Source organism: Amblyomma maculatum, chromosome 10 (assembly GCF_055883805.1).
Source record: "Amblyomma maculatum isolate TAMU_Amacu chromosome 10, ASM5588380v1, whole genome shotgun sequence".
Classification (NCBI taxonomy): Eukaryota; Metazoa; Arthropoda; class Arachnida; order Ixodida; family Ixodidae; genus Amblyomma; species Amblyomma maculatum.
The window spans coordinates 62,001,869-62,018,673 of record NC_139353.1 but is presented as its reverse complement, the minus strand read 5'-3'; the positions used below and the strand labels follow the sequence as shown (position 1 = coordinate 62,018,673).

The 16,805-nt window shown below is 45.2% G+C and overlaps 1 protein-coding gene across 1 annotated transcript; it reads right to left on the bottom strand.

The window, feature by feature from the left end:
• Positions 1–760: 760 nt before the first annotated feature.
• Positions 761–16,343, bottom strand: LOC146176653 (uncharacterized). Its single transcript, XM_084582906.1, has 3 exons — positions 16,335–16,343; positions 15,348–15,484; positions 761–6,328 (listed from the first exon to the last, which is right to left on the bottom strand). The coding sequence occupies exon 3, from the start codon at positions 6,153–6,155 to the stop codon at positions 5,649–5,651; it is 507 nt and encodes a 168-aa protein (XP_084439032.1). The 5' UTR covers positions 6,156–6,328; positions 15,348–15,484; positions 16,335–16,343; the 3' UTR covers positions 761–5,648.
• Between the last annotated feature and the right edge of the window lie 462 nt (positions 16,344–16,805).

The window sequence follows — 16,805 nt, the reverse complement described above, 5'->3', positions numbered from 1 at the left end:
TCTATTTAGAAACACTACTTGACTGCACTGCAGTTAAAAAATAAAATTGCATAACACTAAATTCCCTTAACCATAACCTTCAACTCGAAAAATTATAATAGCCATGGAACTCGCCAATGTGCATTACTTTTTATAGGTGAAATAGCCCCATGGTAGCCCGGGAACCAGTCTATATTCTATAGAGACCTTATTGACAGTTGCAGCATGGCAAAAGTGGTTATCTAACTATAGTTTCTACAAATTACCACCAGCTGCAACTTTACTAAAGGTAAAGCAACATTACTCACAGAAAAGGGCCATTACTCAATTCATTTTCTTTCTGACGATACAACTAAGGTAAGCGAGCCTCAAACGCACAGTAAAACGGAAGTGCCCCTGTACATCTAGAAGGAAGGGAGCGTGAAGCATGTGAAAGAGGTACAGATGTTATTAAGAGTGGATGCTGATGCCATGTTCAAATGCCCTTGCTTGCAACTGCTTAATTTCAGCACGTGTACAACTGTAAAATCCACCAACTACAAGCGGACACATTATGACCCGAGGCCTACAAAAAACAAGGAAAAGCAGATATGGCTTTCAAAACAGGCCTGCGTAATTGGCCTGTAGTGAGGTTTGTGTCAGCACCATCAGATTACAACCAGCACAAGACTACCGAAAAATTGCGAGCAAGTGCCCCCCCTCCTTCATACACTAAAATTACTGGAAAGGTGGAGGGTGGTGCTTTCCTGGAGATGGACTGAAATGTAAAATGGTGACAAAATTTTGTACCAAAAATATTCAATGCAGTGCACATGGATTTAAAATTTAAATTAAAGTTTTAAACCCTAGTAACGAGTTCAATTCTTTAATTCAGGAATGAAACCAAAGGAAAAACAAAAGATGTTTAATGCTGTAATAAAATTCTTAAAGTTGCTCATAATCAGCCGTTTTTCTGAACAGCAAGAAAAAAAAGAATAAGAAGAGTAAATTTCTACTTAATATTCCCTAAAAATAGAAATATTTGCTTTCGCTAAATTTCGCAAATACAGCTATCAAAAAGGCAATATGAGCCGAAATAAACATTGGTGGTAATAACCTTTTATTTTGTAATGTGTAAACGGCCAGCTCATGATCGGGGTGCACGATCACTGCAGTCCTTTACCTTGCCTCCACTCTCGAGGCAACGGCACGTACCAACACATCCGCTGGCTTGGCAGTGCACAGCAGGAAGTTATGCTGACATGCGAGAAGACGTAAGCGGTTCCATAGAAAGTAATCATTTCAAATACTGATGTTTGTAACATCCGATGGTTCAAACCTTTAGACAGCCCGAAGAACATGCTAATTGATACACCATAATGTGTCCCCAATAATGCAAATATGCATCTTGCGATCAGCTAGGGGCTAGCATATGAATGTGCTATTGCGCACAAATATCAACCCAGCTCCCTCCGCTGTTCTCATAAGACGCAATATTTTGTGCGCTTTTGCGAAAAAGATTCTGCCTTGCCCGCGCACTAAAAAGCAGTCCGATTTATCTGGCTAGGGCGCCAAGGCTGTTGAAATTGTTCAAAATGATTAGTTCACTTTTGTCTCGGGAATAATGCTTCGAACTGAGCTCGACTGACAGTACGATTTTGTAAAACAGTCATAACTGCGATAGCTCTTTTACAGCTAACCGTTTTTACAGCCTTGAGCGTTGGCCTTTGGCACTGGTGCTTGGCTTGACGAGTGCACATAGGAGCACTCCTTGTAGTTTGATGACAGGCGTCCACTGCAGTTCATGTGCGCTCACGATAGTTTTTCTTTGCCAGTATACACAACACTGCCATAAACCCGCAAAGGCAAAAGCAGGCACTGTCCGACGTCGCTGCTTGAAAACACACACAGTTAACTTCTAGGTTGTCATCACTGTCAATGGTGGTAAGGTGTACCAATGGTTAGAGTGTACACTCAACAATTGTGTACAATGGCTGAGACTGAAGCGGCTGAAGCAGCTTAGAGCAAGCAGTGTGTGCTGCTTCCCTTGAATGTGCTGTAGCAGAAAGGAATCTATAAACAAAATTAAACGAGTGCAAAATTTATAACTGCACAGGCACTGCTTTCAGGAATGGAGCGTGAGGGCATGCCGTATCGTATGCATCGCTCGTAGGTTGCCTCAATGTGCGCACCAATGCGGGTATCGAGACACCCTAATCGCTCACTCTTGCTGGTGCCGGGTAACGACTGCCAGGAAAAACTTGCGCGGAAATGTGGAAACGTGTTGAGTTCAAAGGGCGTGGCTAGGAACAAGTCATTTGCTAGTATGCGAGCGTGCCACATCACGTCGTCTGCTTCACTTATGTTAATACCACATTCCTAATTTTGCTCAAAATTCTCCAAGCAAAGGGAAAGAAAGGATATGAAAAGACATTGCATTATTTTGTTCTTTATGAAGTTACGAGAGCTCAAACTTCTCCAGCATCGGCAACCGAAGAGTTGTGCTCAGCAATGTCCGTGGCTTATGAGGGGATGCGAGGCTAAGGCTCAACTTCTGAACTCTAGCACCAATTACGATAAAAGTTTCAGGGTCTACTTATTCTCCCCTTATTAGATTAAATTCTAAGTTTCATCACCTTATCACAAACAGAAAAAGTTGTAGCTGCCGTAATGTGTAATTAGGTGCTTCTGCCTAAGAAAATTATAATTCCAAACTAATGAAGATGTACTAACTGCTTGTGCATAGATAAGTTCTTGATAGTTCGATGTGCAGGATAAGGCCAATTTCGCGTGCTTTATGACAATTTTGTAAAATTCTGAGCACTTTAAATACAAACTTCAATTTTTCTTTTGCCATTATTTGCAACATATTTCACTGTTTATCTTAGAAAATAATTAGGGATCTAAAAGATACCTTATCTTGTTCCTAACAAAATCGTACTCCAGAAACCAACTTGCAAGCAGCCTTTGGTAAGTTTGGAAATATTAGTTTACCTAATGGTGGTGCTCTTGAAAAAAGTGCAAATTGAGAAATATAATTTGAAAGATTTCACAACATGCTATTCAAATATATGGCCTAAACTGTTAAATCAGAGGCCTGGTGCATACATCGGGCCATGCTCTTCAACAAAACGCTGCTTTGTGGCGATTACTTTGAGCTGCCTCTAGCTTTCTTTTTTTCCAGCTTTACAGCTGTCAGCGCCCTTGTCTGCACTTGTACAATGCTTCCTTTGGTTGCTTGCTGGGCGTGACTCTTCGTTCAGGCTCCATATTCTATCTCCAGCTTATCGAGCACTTTAGTTAGCCACGTTCTCAGAGGTGCGAAAAAAAAAAAAAAAACGTTAGAAAGTTACATGCTTTATTTTCGTCAATCCAAGCTTTTACTTTGGTTTACCAGACAATCCGCTGTTGTCACAGCCCATATTTTCCCATACTTCTGCTTTTGCTTTTTAACTGTCTACCGTACTCTAGATATCAGGTTCCTTTCAGCTAGATGGCACGAAAAACAAGCATTCGAACTTGGAGGTACATTCTGCATCCAGTTTCTTGCTCGCTGTGCAGCTGCGTCTTGACATCAGCCTTCATAAATGATTTCAGTGGTGAGTGCACCCCATCTCGCAAAACAAATCTGATATTTCTAATGTGCAGATGACAATCAAACTTTTTGAGACGTTTCTTTATTACATGCACAATACAAAACATAATGCATTAAAAAAAAATACGCTTTTTTGATGAAAATCATGATTTTAGCCCCCCGTTCCCCCTGAAGAGTTTAGATAAAAGTCTACATCACGATAGTGTTTTCACATAAAAAAAATAGCATACTATTATACATTTGTAAGTGCTCCACTAAATAGAACAGTTGCTTATAACCAAGCACTAGCTGATGCTGACCAACTGCTAGAGAAACCACGCTCTCCAAAGCGTTAAATTTTCCTTAGAAGATGGACCAAATAAAGCCAACAAGATTATTCAAACTGCTTTGCAAGAAGGTCACCATTTATAAACGTGATCGTCAAAGAATGTGCAATGAAAGCAAAAGTGGATGAAATACTTTGTCAACCTAATGATTTCTGAGACACAAGTATGCAAATTCAGCTACATGGAAGTATATGTGACAGTCCTTTAATACCCAAAAAATATTTCTAGAGATCATCTGGGATATTTGAGACACCTCTAGCTGCAGGCAATACTGAAGTCCTAATGGAAATGTTCAAAGTAATGCAGCTTTTAACCTACAAAAGCGGGCACGATTAAAACAGAGAATATTCACTTGAACATTGATAATACTAACACGTACAAAATCTCGTGGTAGGAAAAGGACTCTCTTAAGAGACAATAATATGAAAATATGCCAGCTAGATTTGTTGAAAATTTACACTCTGGTGTGATTGTTTTATATAGCTCTCTAAATGAAATGAAAGAAAAAAGCATTAAAGCACAACCTTTTGTATTGTTAAAGGACAAGCAGACAAGGTTTCCACTGCATAGTCTAAAGATAAAAGGACTGCATCATATCAGCTGGACAGGAATAAGCAACTGCCTTTCAGTGTACCAACACAAACAGAAAACTATAAATTCACGTCGCCCACAGCCATGGCAAAAAAACCTACTGATGGCAATTGAGGAAAAAGCGAGCACTTTTTCAAAGGATCAACTTTAGAAAGACTGATAATGTGGATGTCATAAACACCTCTTACATGAGCTCGTTCATGAGCTAAAAACGTTATCTCCGATAATCTTTTTTACAAACGATGCATGAGCTTAATACATAAGAACACAGTCCTTTTCATGATGACATTGAAGATATATTTAAAGAAACGAACCTTTCAACAAAAAGATTACCATTGAACTGAGAATCATACAAAGTGAAATATCTAATTTTAAAGTAGCTGACATGTTGCTGTGCCACGATTTCTAAGACGGCAGTCTCCCATTTATGAGCTCCCCAAGTTGCTGTGAATAAAGCGGACTGGTCTAAAAGGCAATGAGACTATTTTAGACATCTGCAAAATGTGCTGTCTGCAAATTGGAAACCAAAAACAAAAGGTTTGGCTAGAGTTTGGTGTCTATTTGGAAGGACTTTCTTTTTTGAACTGGTGCATGGCAGAAAGATATAGAGGTTTCTCACTGAGAACTCACCTGATACGAAACCAGTAGGTCCAAGAGCCAAGAAACCTTTACACATAACTAAAAAGCTCAAGCAACAGCAAAAAATGAAAACCAATCAAGAGTTACCGCGTTACTGCCTTCCTCCTATGTTATAAACAAGTTGAATACACCTGTTTAACTATGAATGCAAACTTGCCCAGCTTTTCATGGCAGTAGAATTAAGGTCCTGTCAATGTTATGAACTTTGATTTTAACAAAGGAAACTGAGTTAAGAGTTTAAAAAGCGGATGTATGCTGTGCCAACTTATAACATAACCTATGCTAACTTTATAACATTCGAATACCATATTCGCTTTTTGATATTGATAGACAGATGGAGAGCAGTTAGACTGGAGCACATAGAAATTATGTAGTGATGATAAGGTGGTAGATAAAGTGCACAAAACACGAACATGGGTTTAAAGATGTCTCTTTGGCAGATTAGATGTCACATTTCTCCAAACTCAAACAAACTCGAAACTCAAAAATTCGGAGTCATCTGTACACTCCCCAAAATGCTGCCATAACACGCCAAGATTTCATGGAACAGGCGGTAACTTCCGGCGATACTTCCGGTGAACTTTTCGTTCATGGGTCATCAGGCTATCAGTGGAAGTAAATGCCTTTGAGCAAATGAGACATACAAATGATCTGTCATTCTTGTGGATTTGCACATGTCTCTTCAGGTGTGAACTGGTTAAAAACACCATTGGACAAAGACTGCAACTGTGGGGCCTGTTGCCAGTGTGGATGCGACGGTGCACTGCTAAGTAACTTCTTGAAGAAAACTTCTTGCCACAATGTGTGCATTCGTAAGGCTTCTCGCCAGTGTGAATGCGAAGGTGGTCTGCTAAGTTACTCCAATGAGTAAACTTCTTGTTGCAGTGGGAGCACTGGTATGGCTTCTCGCCTGTGTGTGTCCGAAGGTGCTGTGCTAAGTTACTCCTAAAAGTAAACTTGTCGCTGCAGTGGGAGCACTCGTATGGTCTCTCGCCTGTGTGAGTCCGAAGGTGACATTTCAGACTCTCCTTCCTTGTGAAGACCATGCTGCACTGGCTGCACCGAAAGTTGCTCTCTCCGTAGTGTGTCACCTGGTGTTGCTTGAAGGTGGCGTGGAAGTCTGTGACATACCCGCACTCAGAGCACAAGTACTGCCTTTTTCCTCTGACTGGTTTCTCTTGAGAAAGTGAGCTGCCCAGGCTCTCATTTTTTGGAGAACCTGCACAACCGGAGAGAGCATAGGTTAATAAAACTATGACAATTTACAGCTAGGCCATCTCACAGGAAGGGTTAATGAATGCTGATGATATTCTCAAGGGAAGTTTGTTATTGGCAAATATGGTCTGAAATTCAGAAGAACAAAATTCGAGTCTTCAATCGTAGAGTAATGACTGCTCCGACTTAGAGCCAACAAGCATTCTAAAGCTTACGACTTAAAAACGAAGAGCCAGTAAGAAAAAAAAACTAGAGTGGACATTATAACTGAGGAAAATCTATTTAGAAACACTACTTAACTGCACTGCCGTTCAAAAACAAAATTGCATAACACTAAATTCCTTCAACCATAATCTTCAACTCAAAAAATTATAGTAGCCATGGAGCTCAACAAAGTGCATTACTTTTACAGGTGAAATAACCCCAAGGTAGTTCGGGAACCAGTCTATATTCTATAGAGACCTGATTGACAGTTGCAGCATGGCAAAAGTGGTTATCTAAACATAGTTTCTACAAATTGACACCAGCTGCAACTTTACTAAAAGTAAAACAACATTGCTCATAACCAGGGGCCATACTCAATTCATTCTCTTTCTGACAATTCACACAAGGTAAGCAATCCTCAAATGCACAGTAAAACAAAAGTGCCCCTGTACACCTAGAAGGAAGGGAGCTTGAAGCATGTGAAAGAGGTACAGCTGTCATTAAGAGTGGATGCTGATGCCATGTTCAAACGCCCTTGCTTGCAACTGCTTAATTTCAGCACGTGTACAATTGTAAAATCCACCAACTACAAGCGGACACATTATGACCCGAGGACTACGAAAAACAAGGAAAAGCAGGCATGGCTTTCAAGACAGGCCTGCGTAATTGGCCTGTAGTGAGGTTTGTGTCAGCACCATCAGATTACAACCAGCACAAGACTACCGAAAAATTGCGAGCAAGTGCCCCCCCCTCCTTCATACACTAAAATTACTGGAAAAGTGGAGGGGGGTGCTTTCCTGGAGATGGACTGAAATTTAAGATGGTGACAAAAATTCAATGCAGTGCACATGGATGTAAAATTTATCTTTGATCGGGGCAATCAGACTGAGAAGTGTGAATAAAAAGGGGGGGGGGGGGGGGGCACGCACACGCTTGAACGGGTGACAGCAGTTGCTCAAAATTTACACATTCTGTACTCAGGATTTGTTTAGACTGCACTAGACAGCTGATCAATAAATCCTATAATGCAACACAGCAGTCATTAAGAAAACATTATACACATATATATAACGGTGTACAGTTAAATCAGTAGTGGGCACAAGACAGACAGATGTCATACAGGAACTTCAGCACAAGACAGCCAGACAGCCCCCTCCATTGTTTTAACAGAAATAAATTGAATTTGAATTTGAACTATCTTGCACCATGAGTGCTTTCATAAAATATACACAACATCCATTTGTATTCTGTGTGACCCCCTTCCCCCCCCTTTCTTTTTGGTAGGATTGAATACTAAGTAGACCTAGATGCCCCTCTGAACAGCAGCTCATCTTCCGAGAACTTCTCAGCCATCAACTGCCATGAGCAAGACTTTCATATATCACAGATGATGTTGGAAGCAGGCCACCTACAAATATGAAATATATACAGAAAGCACACCTTTGATATTGGAGGAAATGAAACCACAGGTTATTCATTAAAATAAAGCTCAATGCTGAGTGCCCAAATAAAAATTGTCACTTAGATGAAGATGTCATTGCAAAGCCTTTCCCCTTATCGCACATCCAAACACAGCAGCGGCAATGCATTGAGGTACTGAACCCAAAAACGTAGCGCCAGAATGTCCTGAAGAATGACAACGAAATGGCAGAAACATATTTACGACTGGAAAGGTTGCATGGACATATCCAAGATATAGATAATATGTGCAAAAGCCTGTCCATGCATATCGTAAAATGCAAAGGAATACAGGCACAAAAATGCTGACACAGTGTGTGAATATATGCAATGCACATGACAGGTGATGCGGAGAAACTCTTCAATTAGCTGCACTTCAGTTGTGAGGGAAGGTGAGCAGTAACGCCTCCTTAAAAAGAAAATGTGGGAAGGCGACGCTGAACCTGAAAAAAAAAAAAAAAAAAAAAAAAAAAGAAAAAGGATAAGTAATTATTCACTGGTTTATTCACTCAATATTATTTATTTTGTAAAGAAGACAAAGAACAGAAAACGCTGCTAGACGTTCCAACCAACCATTAAATCCACATTTCACTTGGTGGAGGTCAATCTGAAGTTCCCTGTACCCATCTCGCCCTGGAACTTCGCAGCAGAACATTGACTACCCCAATGACGGAGCCGACTTCATTGCACCTGCCTCCGCCCGTCACCTGCACAGGTGCGCTCCGTCAACGGGACCCGACTACCTTCAGCGGAAGCAGCGATGACGACGTCGACGATTGGCTGACCACTTACGAACGGGTCAGCCGTCACAATAACTGGGACGACAACCGTAAGCTCAACAATGTCATCTTTTACTTGAGCGACGTCGCTAATCTGTGGTTTCGAAACCACGAGTTGGACTTTTTCACCTGGGCAAATTTCAAGACTAAATTTTCTGATGTCTTTGGCCGCCCCGCCGTCCGAAAATTCCGCGCGGAACAGCGTCTTCGATCGCGACTACAGCTGCCCGGTGAAACGTTCACCAGTTATATTGAGGACATTGTTGATTTGTGTCGCCGCGTTGACCCGACCATGACCGAGGCCGTTAAGATACGTCATGTCCTCACAGGAATTGATGCCGGCGCTTTCAACATGCTTATCGCCAAAGGTCCCAATACGGTCAAGGAAATATACGACCTCTGTCAAAGCTACGACGAACTCCGCAAGGAGCGTGCTTTGATTCGCCAGCCTGATGCATCACTCGCTGGATTAGCCGCGGAGAGGGAGTCATCTAGCCTCTCTGAAGACATCAAGGCTTTTATACGTCAGGAGGTCGCGCGCCAACTGTCCCTACAGCCATATGTTAAGGAGTCGTCAACAACTGGCCTTGTTCCGGAGCTTCGCCATGCAATCCAGCAGCATGTCTCTGAAATCCTCCCTAATCCTGTTCCTCAATCAGCTCCGGTCGCACCCTCAATGCCGTTACTCACGCCCACAGTTTCATCATCCGGCGTTGCGCCACTGAGCTACGCTCCAGCATTCGCGCCGGCTCCTCCTCAAGTATTGCGTCGCACGTATGCCGAAGTCACTTCAAGTCCACCACCTGAGCCAGCATATGCCTATGCTTCGCCCCCCATGCGGTCCGCACCAACAGCCTTTGCTCCCCCCTTGCGTCAGACACCATCTCCATGGCGCACTGCGGACAACAGGCCTATTTGCTACCACTGCGGCATCCCCGGACACACTACACGCTACTGCCGGCGCCGAATAAATATGGCCTTTGATGCACGGCCTGCGCCACCTTATTTGGCCCCCCAGTTCCCAGTCCCATCGGGTCCTCCAACAGCACCCCCTGAACCTCCGGACTTCCGCCCTCGTCGTTCGCCATCACCACGTCGCCGCTCCATTTCGCCAATGCGCCGACGACCCGCTACCCAAAAACTAACCGCCGCAGTTCGCGAGGCACGAACTGCGTATCCGACCGAATTTCAAAGTCCTCGTCTTAATCCCGCGAATGTTATTCCTGTCATCGTTGAAGGTGTTCATACTCTTGCGCTCGTCGACACCGGTGCCGCTATATCAGTTATCAGCCAAAAACTCTGCCGCTCCATCCGAAAGGTGACTACGCCTCTCGAGGGACTATCGCTTCGTACCGCATCCGCTCACAGTATACAGCCGACAGCTATCTGCACTGCTCGCGTCGTCATTGCTGCAGCCTTGTACATCATCGAATTCGTCGTTCTCCCCACATGTTCTCATGACGTCATTCTCGGCTGGGATTTCCTGTCCCAGCATCATGCTATCATTGACTGCGCCAGTCCTCAAGTAGAGCTTATTGAATCGAGTGATGCACCGTCTGATGCCCTGCTCCACGAGCCGTGTCCTCGTTTTGCGACCAAACTCCTCGTAGCACATGACACAACCATCCCACCCGTTAGCGCTGTTCTGGTTCCCCTCACTGCCTCTTTTACCACCGCCGCGACAGTCCTCTTTGTGCCCTCTAACGTTGTCTGCCGCTGCCGCCACTTACCGCTGCCGTTTGCCGTCCTTGACATGAAAAACGGCGCTAGCACACTTCTGGTAGCCAATCCTCTTCCCTCTCCCGCTATGTTGATCGAAGGGGAGTGCCTCGGCCGCATCGAGCCCGTGGACCTTCTGTTCACCTTTGATGATGTGTCATTCCCTGTTTGCCAAGTTGACGCCTTGACTCCAACTCGTGTGGCTTCAGATCCGCTACAGAGGGACCTTTTTGACCATTCCGTGGACAGCGCTCTAGAACCGCGCCACCGCGAGCAACTTCTTGACCTTCTACACCAATTCCGCGCCTCCTTCGACATTCCGCAATCTTCCTTGGGCCGCACGACGACCGTTTCCCACCTCATCGACACTGGCGCTCACCCACCTCTCCATCAGCGGCCGTATCGGGTGTCCCCGACTGAGCGCCGTGTTATTGCCCAACAAGTCGATGACATGCTGCAACGCGGAGTAATTAGAGAATCCTGTAGCCCATGGTCGTCTCCTGTGGTTCTAGTTAAAAAGAAGGATGGCTCCATACGATTTTGTGTTGATTACTGCCGCCTCAACAAAATCACTCGTCGTGATGTGTACCCCCTCCCACGAATCGACGATGCCCTAGACTGTTTGCAAGGCGCAGAATTCTTTTCCTCACTCGATTTACGCTCCGGGTATTGGCAGGTGCCCATGGCAGAGGCGGATCGTCCTAAGACCGCCTTTATTACTCCAGACGGACTATACGAATTTAATGTTATGCCATTCGGACTCTGTAACGCCCCAGCCACATTTGAAAGAATGATGGACACTGTACTGCGCGGCCTGAAATGGAACATCTGTTTATGCTACCTCGATGATATCGTCGTCTTTTCAACCGACTTCCCGACCCACCTGACTCGACTTCGCCAGGTCTTCATCTGCCTAACCCGCGCCGGTCTTCAACTCAACCTCAAAAAGTGCCGCTTTGGTGCCCGCCAGCTCACAATACTCGGACATGTTGTGTGTAAAGATGGAGTTCTGCCTGATCCTGAGAAGCTGCGCGCCGTCGCTGACTTTCCGAAACCGACCACTTTGAAGCAACTGCGAAGCTTCGTGGGCCTCTGCTCGTACTTTCGTCGTTTTGTTCGGAATTTCGCAACCATCATAGCCCCCCTTACACAGCTCTTGAAAGGCACCCCTAACCTCTCCTCTTGGTCGCCAGCCTGCGATGATGCATTCGCGACACTGCGCAATGTTCTGACGTCACCCCCAATCCTTCGCCATTACGACCCTACTGCACCTACAGAACTTCACACCGATGCCAGTGGTGTCGGCCTCGGCGCCGTCCTCGCCCAGCGCAAGCCTGGCTTCTCCGAATACGTTGTCGCCTACGCAAGCCGTGCTCTCACCAAAGCCGAGTCCAACTACTCCGTTACCGAAAAGGAGTGCTTAGCAATCGTGTGGGCTGTAACGAAGTTCCGCCCTTACTTATACGGCCACTCCTTCGAGGTAGTTACAGATCATCACGCTCTCTGCTGGCTCGCGTCTCTCAAGGATCCGTCTGGCCGTCTCGGGCACTGGGCTCTCAGGCTTCAGGAATACGACATCCGTGTAGTGTACCGCTCTGGCCGCAAGCACTCTGACGCCGACGCTCTTTCTCGGTCACCGGTGCGCTCGCCTAACTCATCGTCCCCTCCTCAAGCATTCTTGTCAGCACTCACCATTGAGGATATGCCTTTCGAGCAACGACAAGATCCTTGGGTTTCTAACCTGCTGGATATCCTTGGCACTACTTCCGCGGCTACGCATCCTCGGGCACTCCGCCGACAGGCCTCCCATTTCGCCATTCGAGACGGCCTTCTCTACCGCAGGAACTACAACTCAGACGGCAGAACGTGGCTTCTTGTCATTCCGCGCCACCTCCGCTCCGAGGTTTGTGCCCACCATCACATTGACCCTCAAAGCGCTCATGCCGGCGTCCTCAAAACCTATGATCGAATTCGTCAGAGGTTCTACTGGCGGGGAATGTACAATTTCGTACGGCGCTACATTCGCTCTTGTACCGCCTGTCAACAACGCAAGATTCCTCGCCACCCCGCTGGCCCTCTCCAGCCTTTACCTTGTCCAGCTCGCCCGTTTGATCGCGTGGGAATCGACCTTTATGGTCCGCTACCATGCACGGCCGCTGGTAATCGATGGGTCATCGTCGCAGTCGATCACCTGACCCGTTACGCCGAGACTGCTGCACTTTCCGCGGCGACAGCCCGAGAGGTAGCCCATTTTCTTCTAAACCACTTCATTCTTCGACACGGCGCCCCTCGCGAGCTACTGAGTGACAGAGGTCGTGTCTTTCTTTCCGAAGTAGTTCAAGAGCTCCTGTCGTCTTGCAAATCGATACATCGGGCTACAACCGCGTACCACCCACAAACAAACGGCCTCACGGAGCGCTTCAACCGTACGCTTGGGGACATGCTCGCAATGTATGTTACATCTGAATCGGGAAGCTCCAACTGGGACCAGGTACTGCCATTCGTAACGTTCGCGTACAACACAGCCACCCAAGCAACAACTGGGTTTTCGCCCTTCTTTCTCTTATATGGCCGTGAACCATCTTGTACTCTGGACACAATTTTGCCATACCATCCAGATGCCTCTGAGTACAGTGCCTTGTCAGATATTGCACAGAAGGCCGAGGAATGCCGGCAGCTAGCTCGCACGTTTACCTCCAACACTCAAGGCTATCGCAAAGATCAGCATGATACCGATACCCCTGCTCCCACGTTCCTGGCCGACAGCTTCGTTTGGCTATGCGTTCCTGCCACCAACAAACTAGACACCAAATACCACGGACCTTATCGCGTCTTGGAACGCACATCCCCTGTGAACTACGTCATCGAGCCAGTCACCCCTTCTTCCGACCACCGCCGTCGCGGCCGCGAGGTTGTCCACGTTAGCCGCCTCAAGCCATATTACAACCCTCTGGTCGTCTCTTCTCCCTGAGTCGCCAGGATGGCGACTTCTTCACGCGGGGGAAATGTAAAGAAGACAAAGAACAGAAAACGCTGCGGCATCGCCATCACCATCGCTTGTCTCCGGCGCCCATCTCGCTCACGCTGAAGCTGTGCCCTGCGGCTGGTAATTCGATCCCTAGTGCCCAAAGTACTGCCAGCGCTAGACGTTCCAACCAACCATTAAATCCACATTTCACTGGCAGTACTTTTGGGCACAAGGGATCGAATTACCAGCCGCAGGGCACAGCTTCAGCGCGAGCGAGATGGGCGCCGGAGACAAGCGATGGTGATGGCGATGCCACAGCGTTTTCTGTTCTTTGTCTTCTTTACAATTTATTATTATTTATTTATACAATACTGCAGGCTTTGTTGCGGCCCAGGCAGGAGGGGCATACAAAGCACTGAGTAATTACATTAGCAGACATAAGAAAAAAAGGACCAAATTAATAGTGTACACAATACCAATCCAGCCTACCAGCTACGAGAACAAAATGGGTAAAAAGAACACTAGCTCTTGTTACAAAACAATTCCCAAAACAAAAAGTGAAGAATAAATGTACAAATGAACCATTAGTACAGTTTAAGCAATGAAAAGGAATATAATGTAAAAATCGATTTGAGTAATTACTAATACAGACCAACACCGATCTGTGCCGTAAGCATGACGCGGTGGCGCTTCTGTCACCAGGGTGGGCCGACTGGGGGTGAAAATAAGGCTTAGCACCTATAGAAACAAACGGAACCCAAAGATTTCAAAGCAGTTTTCCGATTTTGCAGCACACCTATGATGTCATTCGGTGCACACCAACTATGCACATCGTAAACATATTTTAAAACTCTGAAACCTCATTACAGAGGTGAACATTTTTAAAAACCCCGTGAAACGTAGAGGGGTACAAAATGGGAGCACAGCCTATAGAAATACACACAAGCAAGAAACTTACGATAGAATTTTGGTGTCTCACAGCACCAATAAACATGACAGATGGTTAAAACCTAGCCAATGTCTTAAGAAAAAGTGCGAGAAAGTATACTATGTCATTTGGATGCCCATCAATTTTTAAGTTGCTACAATAAATAGTTGATAGTTACAGCTATAGGTATTTCATGTAAAAGGCATAAATTAAAGTGTAAAAGCAGCGAACTGAGCCTAGTGCGCAAAGACAGAAGCAGTCAAATCTTCAGAGCTCTTCCCGCTGCCGCTCAGGCTAAAGCAGCACATACTTCACTACTAAGAAAAAAAGAAACAGGAAGCAAGTGTGCATACTGCTCTGTGTTTTGCCAAAGGTAGCTCCGAGCCGTCACTCATTTCAAAACGCGCTGTCTGCGTTGGTCAGCCTGCCTGCCGCCCCTTTCATTCTTTCTTTTTTACTGCTAGAGGGAAAAAAAAAAAAAAAAGAAACCATGCAAACTGCAGTGTGCTTTGCTCACAGGACAGCTAGACGTTCTCCCTCCTCTAGCTCGAAGCTGTCACTCATTTGAACACACTCGTTTAATCTTTCCAGCACACTGAGAGACATCTTGCAGCAACCCTCTAACTCCCTCAGTATAATGGAAAAAAAAAAAAGCACAGTGGCAGGACATGCAGGAATGACGTACGCCCGATGTCACTTTTGTGTCGCATGAATGCGTGCACAGGACCTGCAAAAATATCCTTCACCGAAACCCAGGGCAGCTGGGAGAGTTGATGCCTAGAAGATGGGAGTTACTCCGGCGCACTGCAGGACCATGTGATCTATCGTCTTCTCCTCCACTCCACAGATGTCGCAAGTGGTGCTCAAACCGGATGCAAGTTTTCGTGCCATATGTGCTTGCAAAGTAGTCTGCAGCGGGCCTCTGCCAGCAGGCCGCTACCACATGAAATGTCAAACCAGTACTCACACCCGATTGCTGTCTTTGCTGCTTGGTAAGAGCCACAGTGAGTTTTGACGCCACACCGTTCATCCACTCCCGTGTCTCCAGTCTTCCGCACCTGGTCTTTATCTTCACACACGTTGCATTGCTGGACTCTGCAACTGCTGATGCCATGGAGGAGGGTGATACCTCAAAACAGCGGTGTAAGTTTTCAGTCCGTCGGGTCCATCGAGTCGAGATGCCCGCGCATACGATAGTATTTACTGAGGCAGATACCTTATGCAAGGCTACACAGCTGTTTATTACACAATGGTGGTGAGTGTGTGTTTTGGTCACGACACCACAGATGCCAATCGATCGGCAGAGAAAGAGACATGTTATATTTACACAGTCTTCTCAGCAAAAAAGGCACCTCCTTGAGGCTAGAAATCGGAAGAAACCAAGCCTTTCTTTCTTTTTTGCAAGAACAAGACTTGGACCGAGTTGTCACCCGGGTCACTTTACCTTTACGTTTACAGCTCCTATTTAAATTGTTCTGCTTGAAGAACAGTGTGACCTGGCTCATTCTTAACTGAAAGAAGTCTGCTATCAGCGAGACCGAGGAATTCAAATAATATTTTATTTTATTTTTTGTTGTCAACATGTACTGTAACTATGGATGATGATTATTAACTATTTTATGGGTACTGTTACAGTATACTAATCATGTCAATAACAGCAAGTAAAAAAGAAAAACCCTAACAAGCATTCTAACAAGCTGTTTAATTTTACCTACATTTGTCCGCTTATTTCTCCATTCTGAGCAATATAGGCCACTTCTGAGCAAAAAAATGTGAATCATTTCGTTAAGAAAAGACTGCGCTTCAGTTCTGAATCTTTTTTTTGTCAGATACATCATAGGTATTCTTAGTCTTCACACAATATCTATTAACATGCAGCAATAGTGGCAAGCTGGCGACCAAAATGATGTCCTTGTCTCACACTGATCCTGCTCAGCAACAATGGCATTCTCACGATTTCGTTGTGTTGACACAAGTTCGCAGGTCCTTGGTCTCGTTTTCACATCAACAGAGATGAGTCCTCCGCCCTGCATGGAATAATGGCAGACGCTCTTATGTAACTTTCGCTTTCCAAGCCTTCCCAAAGGCATCATGCGTCTTCTGAATGATCTCAAGCAAACAGTGCAGAGCGCACAGTTTTTTTTACTAGCTAGCACAGTGTCCTCCTTGGTATTACACTGCACATAAGCTCTAGGCACCAAGTGTCAGCAATTGATATTTATAGTTTTTTGCTAACCAGAAAGTTTAACGTGAATATTTTTGTAATTCTGAATACTTGTCTGTGACATCACTTTACGTAACATATATACTATAGGTTTTTATTCTCCTGTTTCCTGACAGAATAAATTTGATACCCTTGTGAATGCTTGTGCCAGTCTAAAATTTTGGCAAGCACTTATTTTCTTTCTTTATGAGCAGTACATAC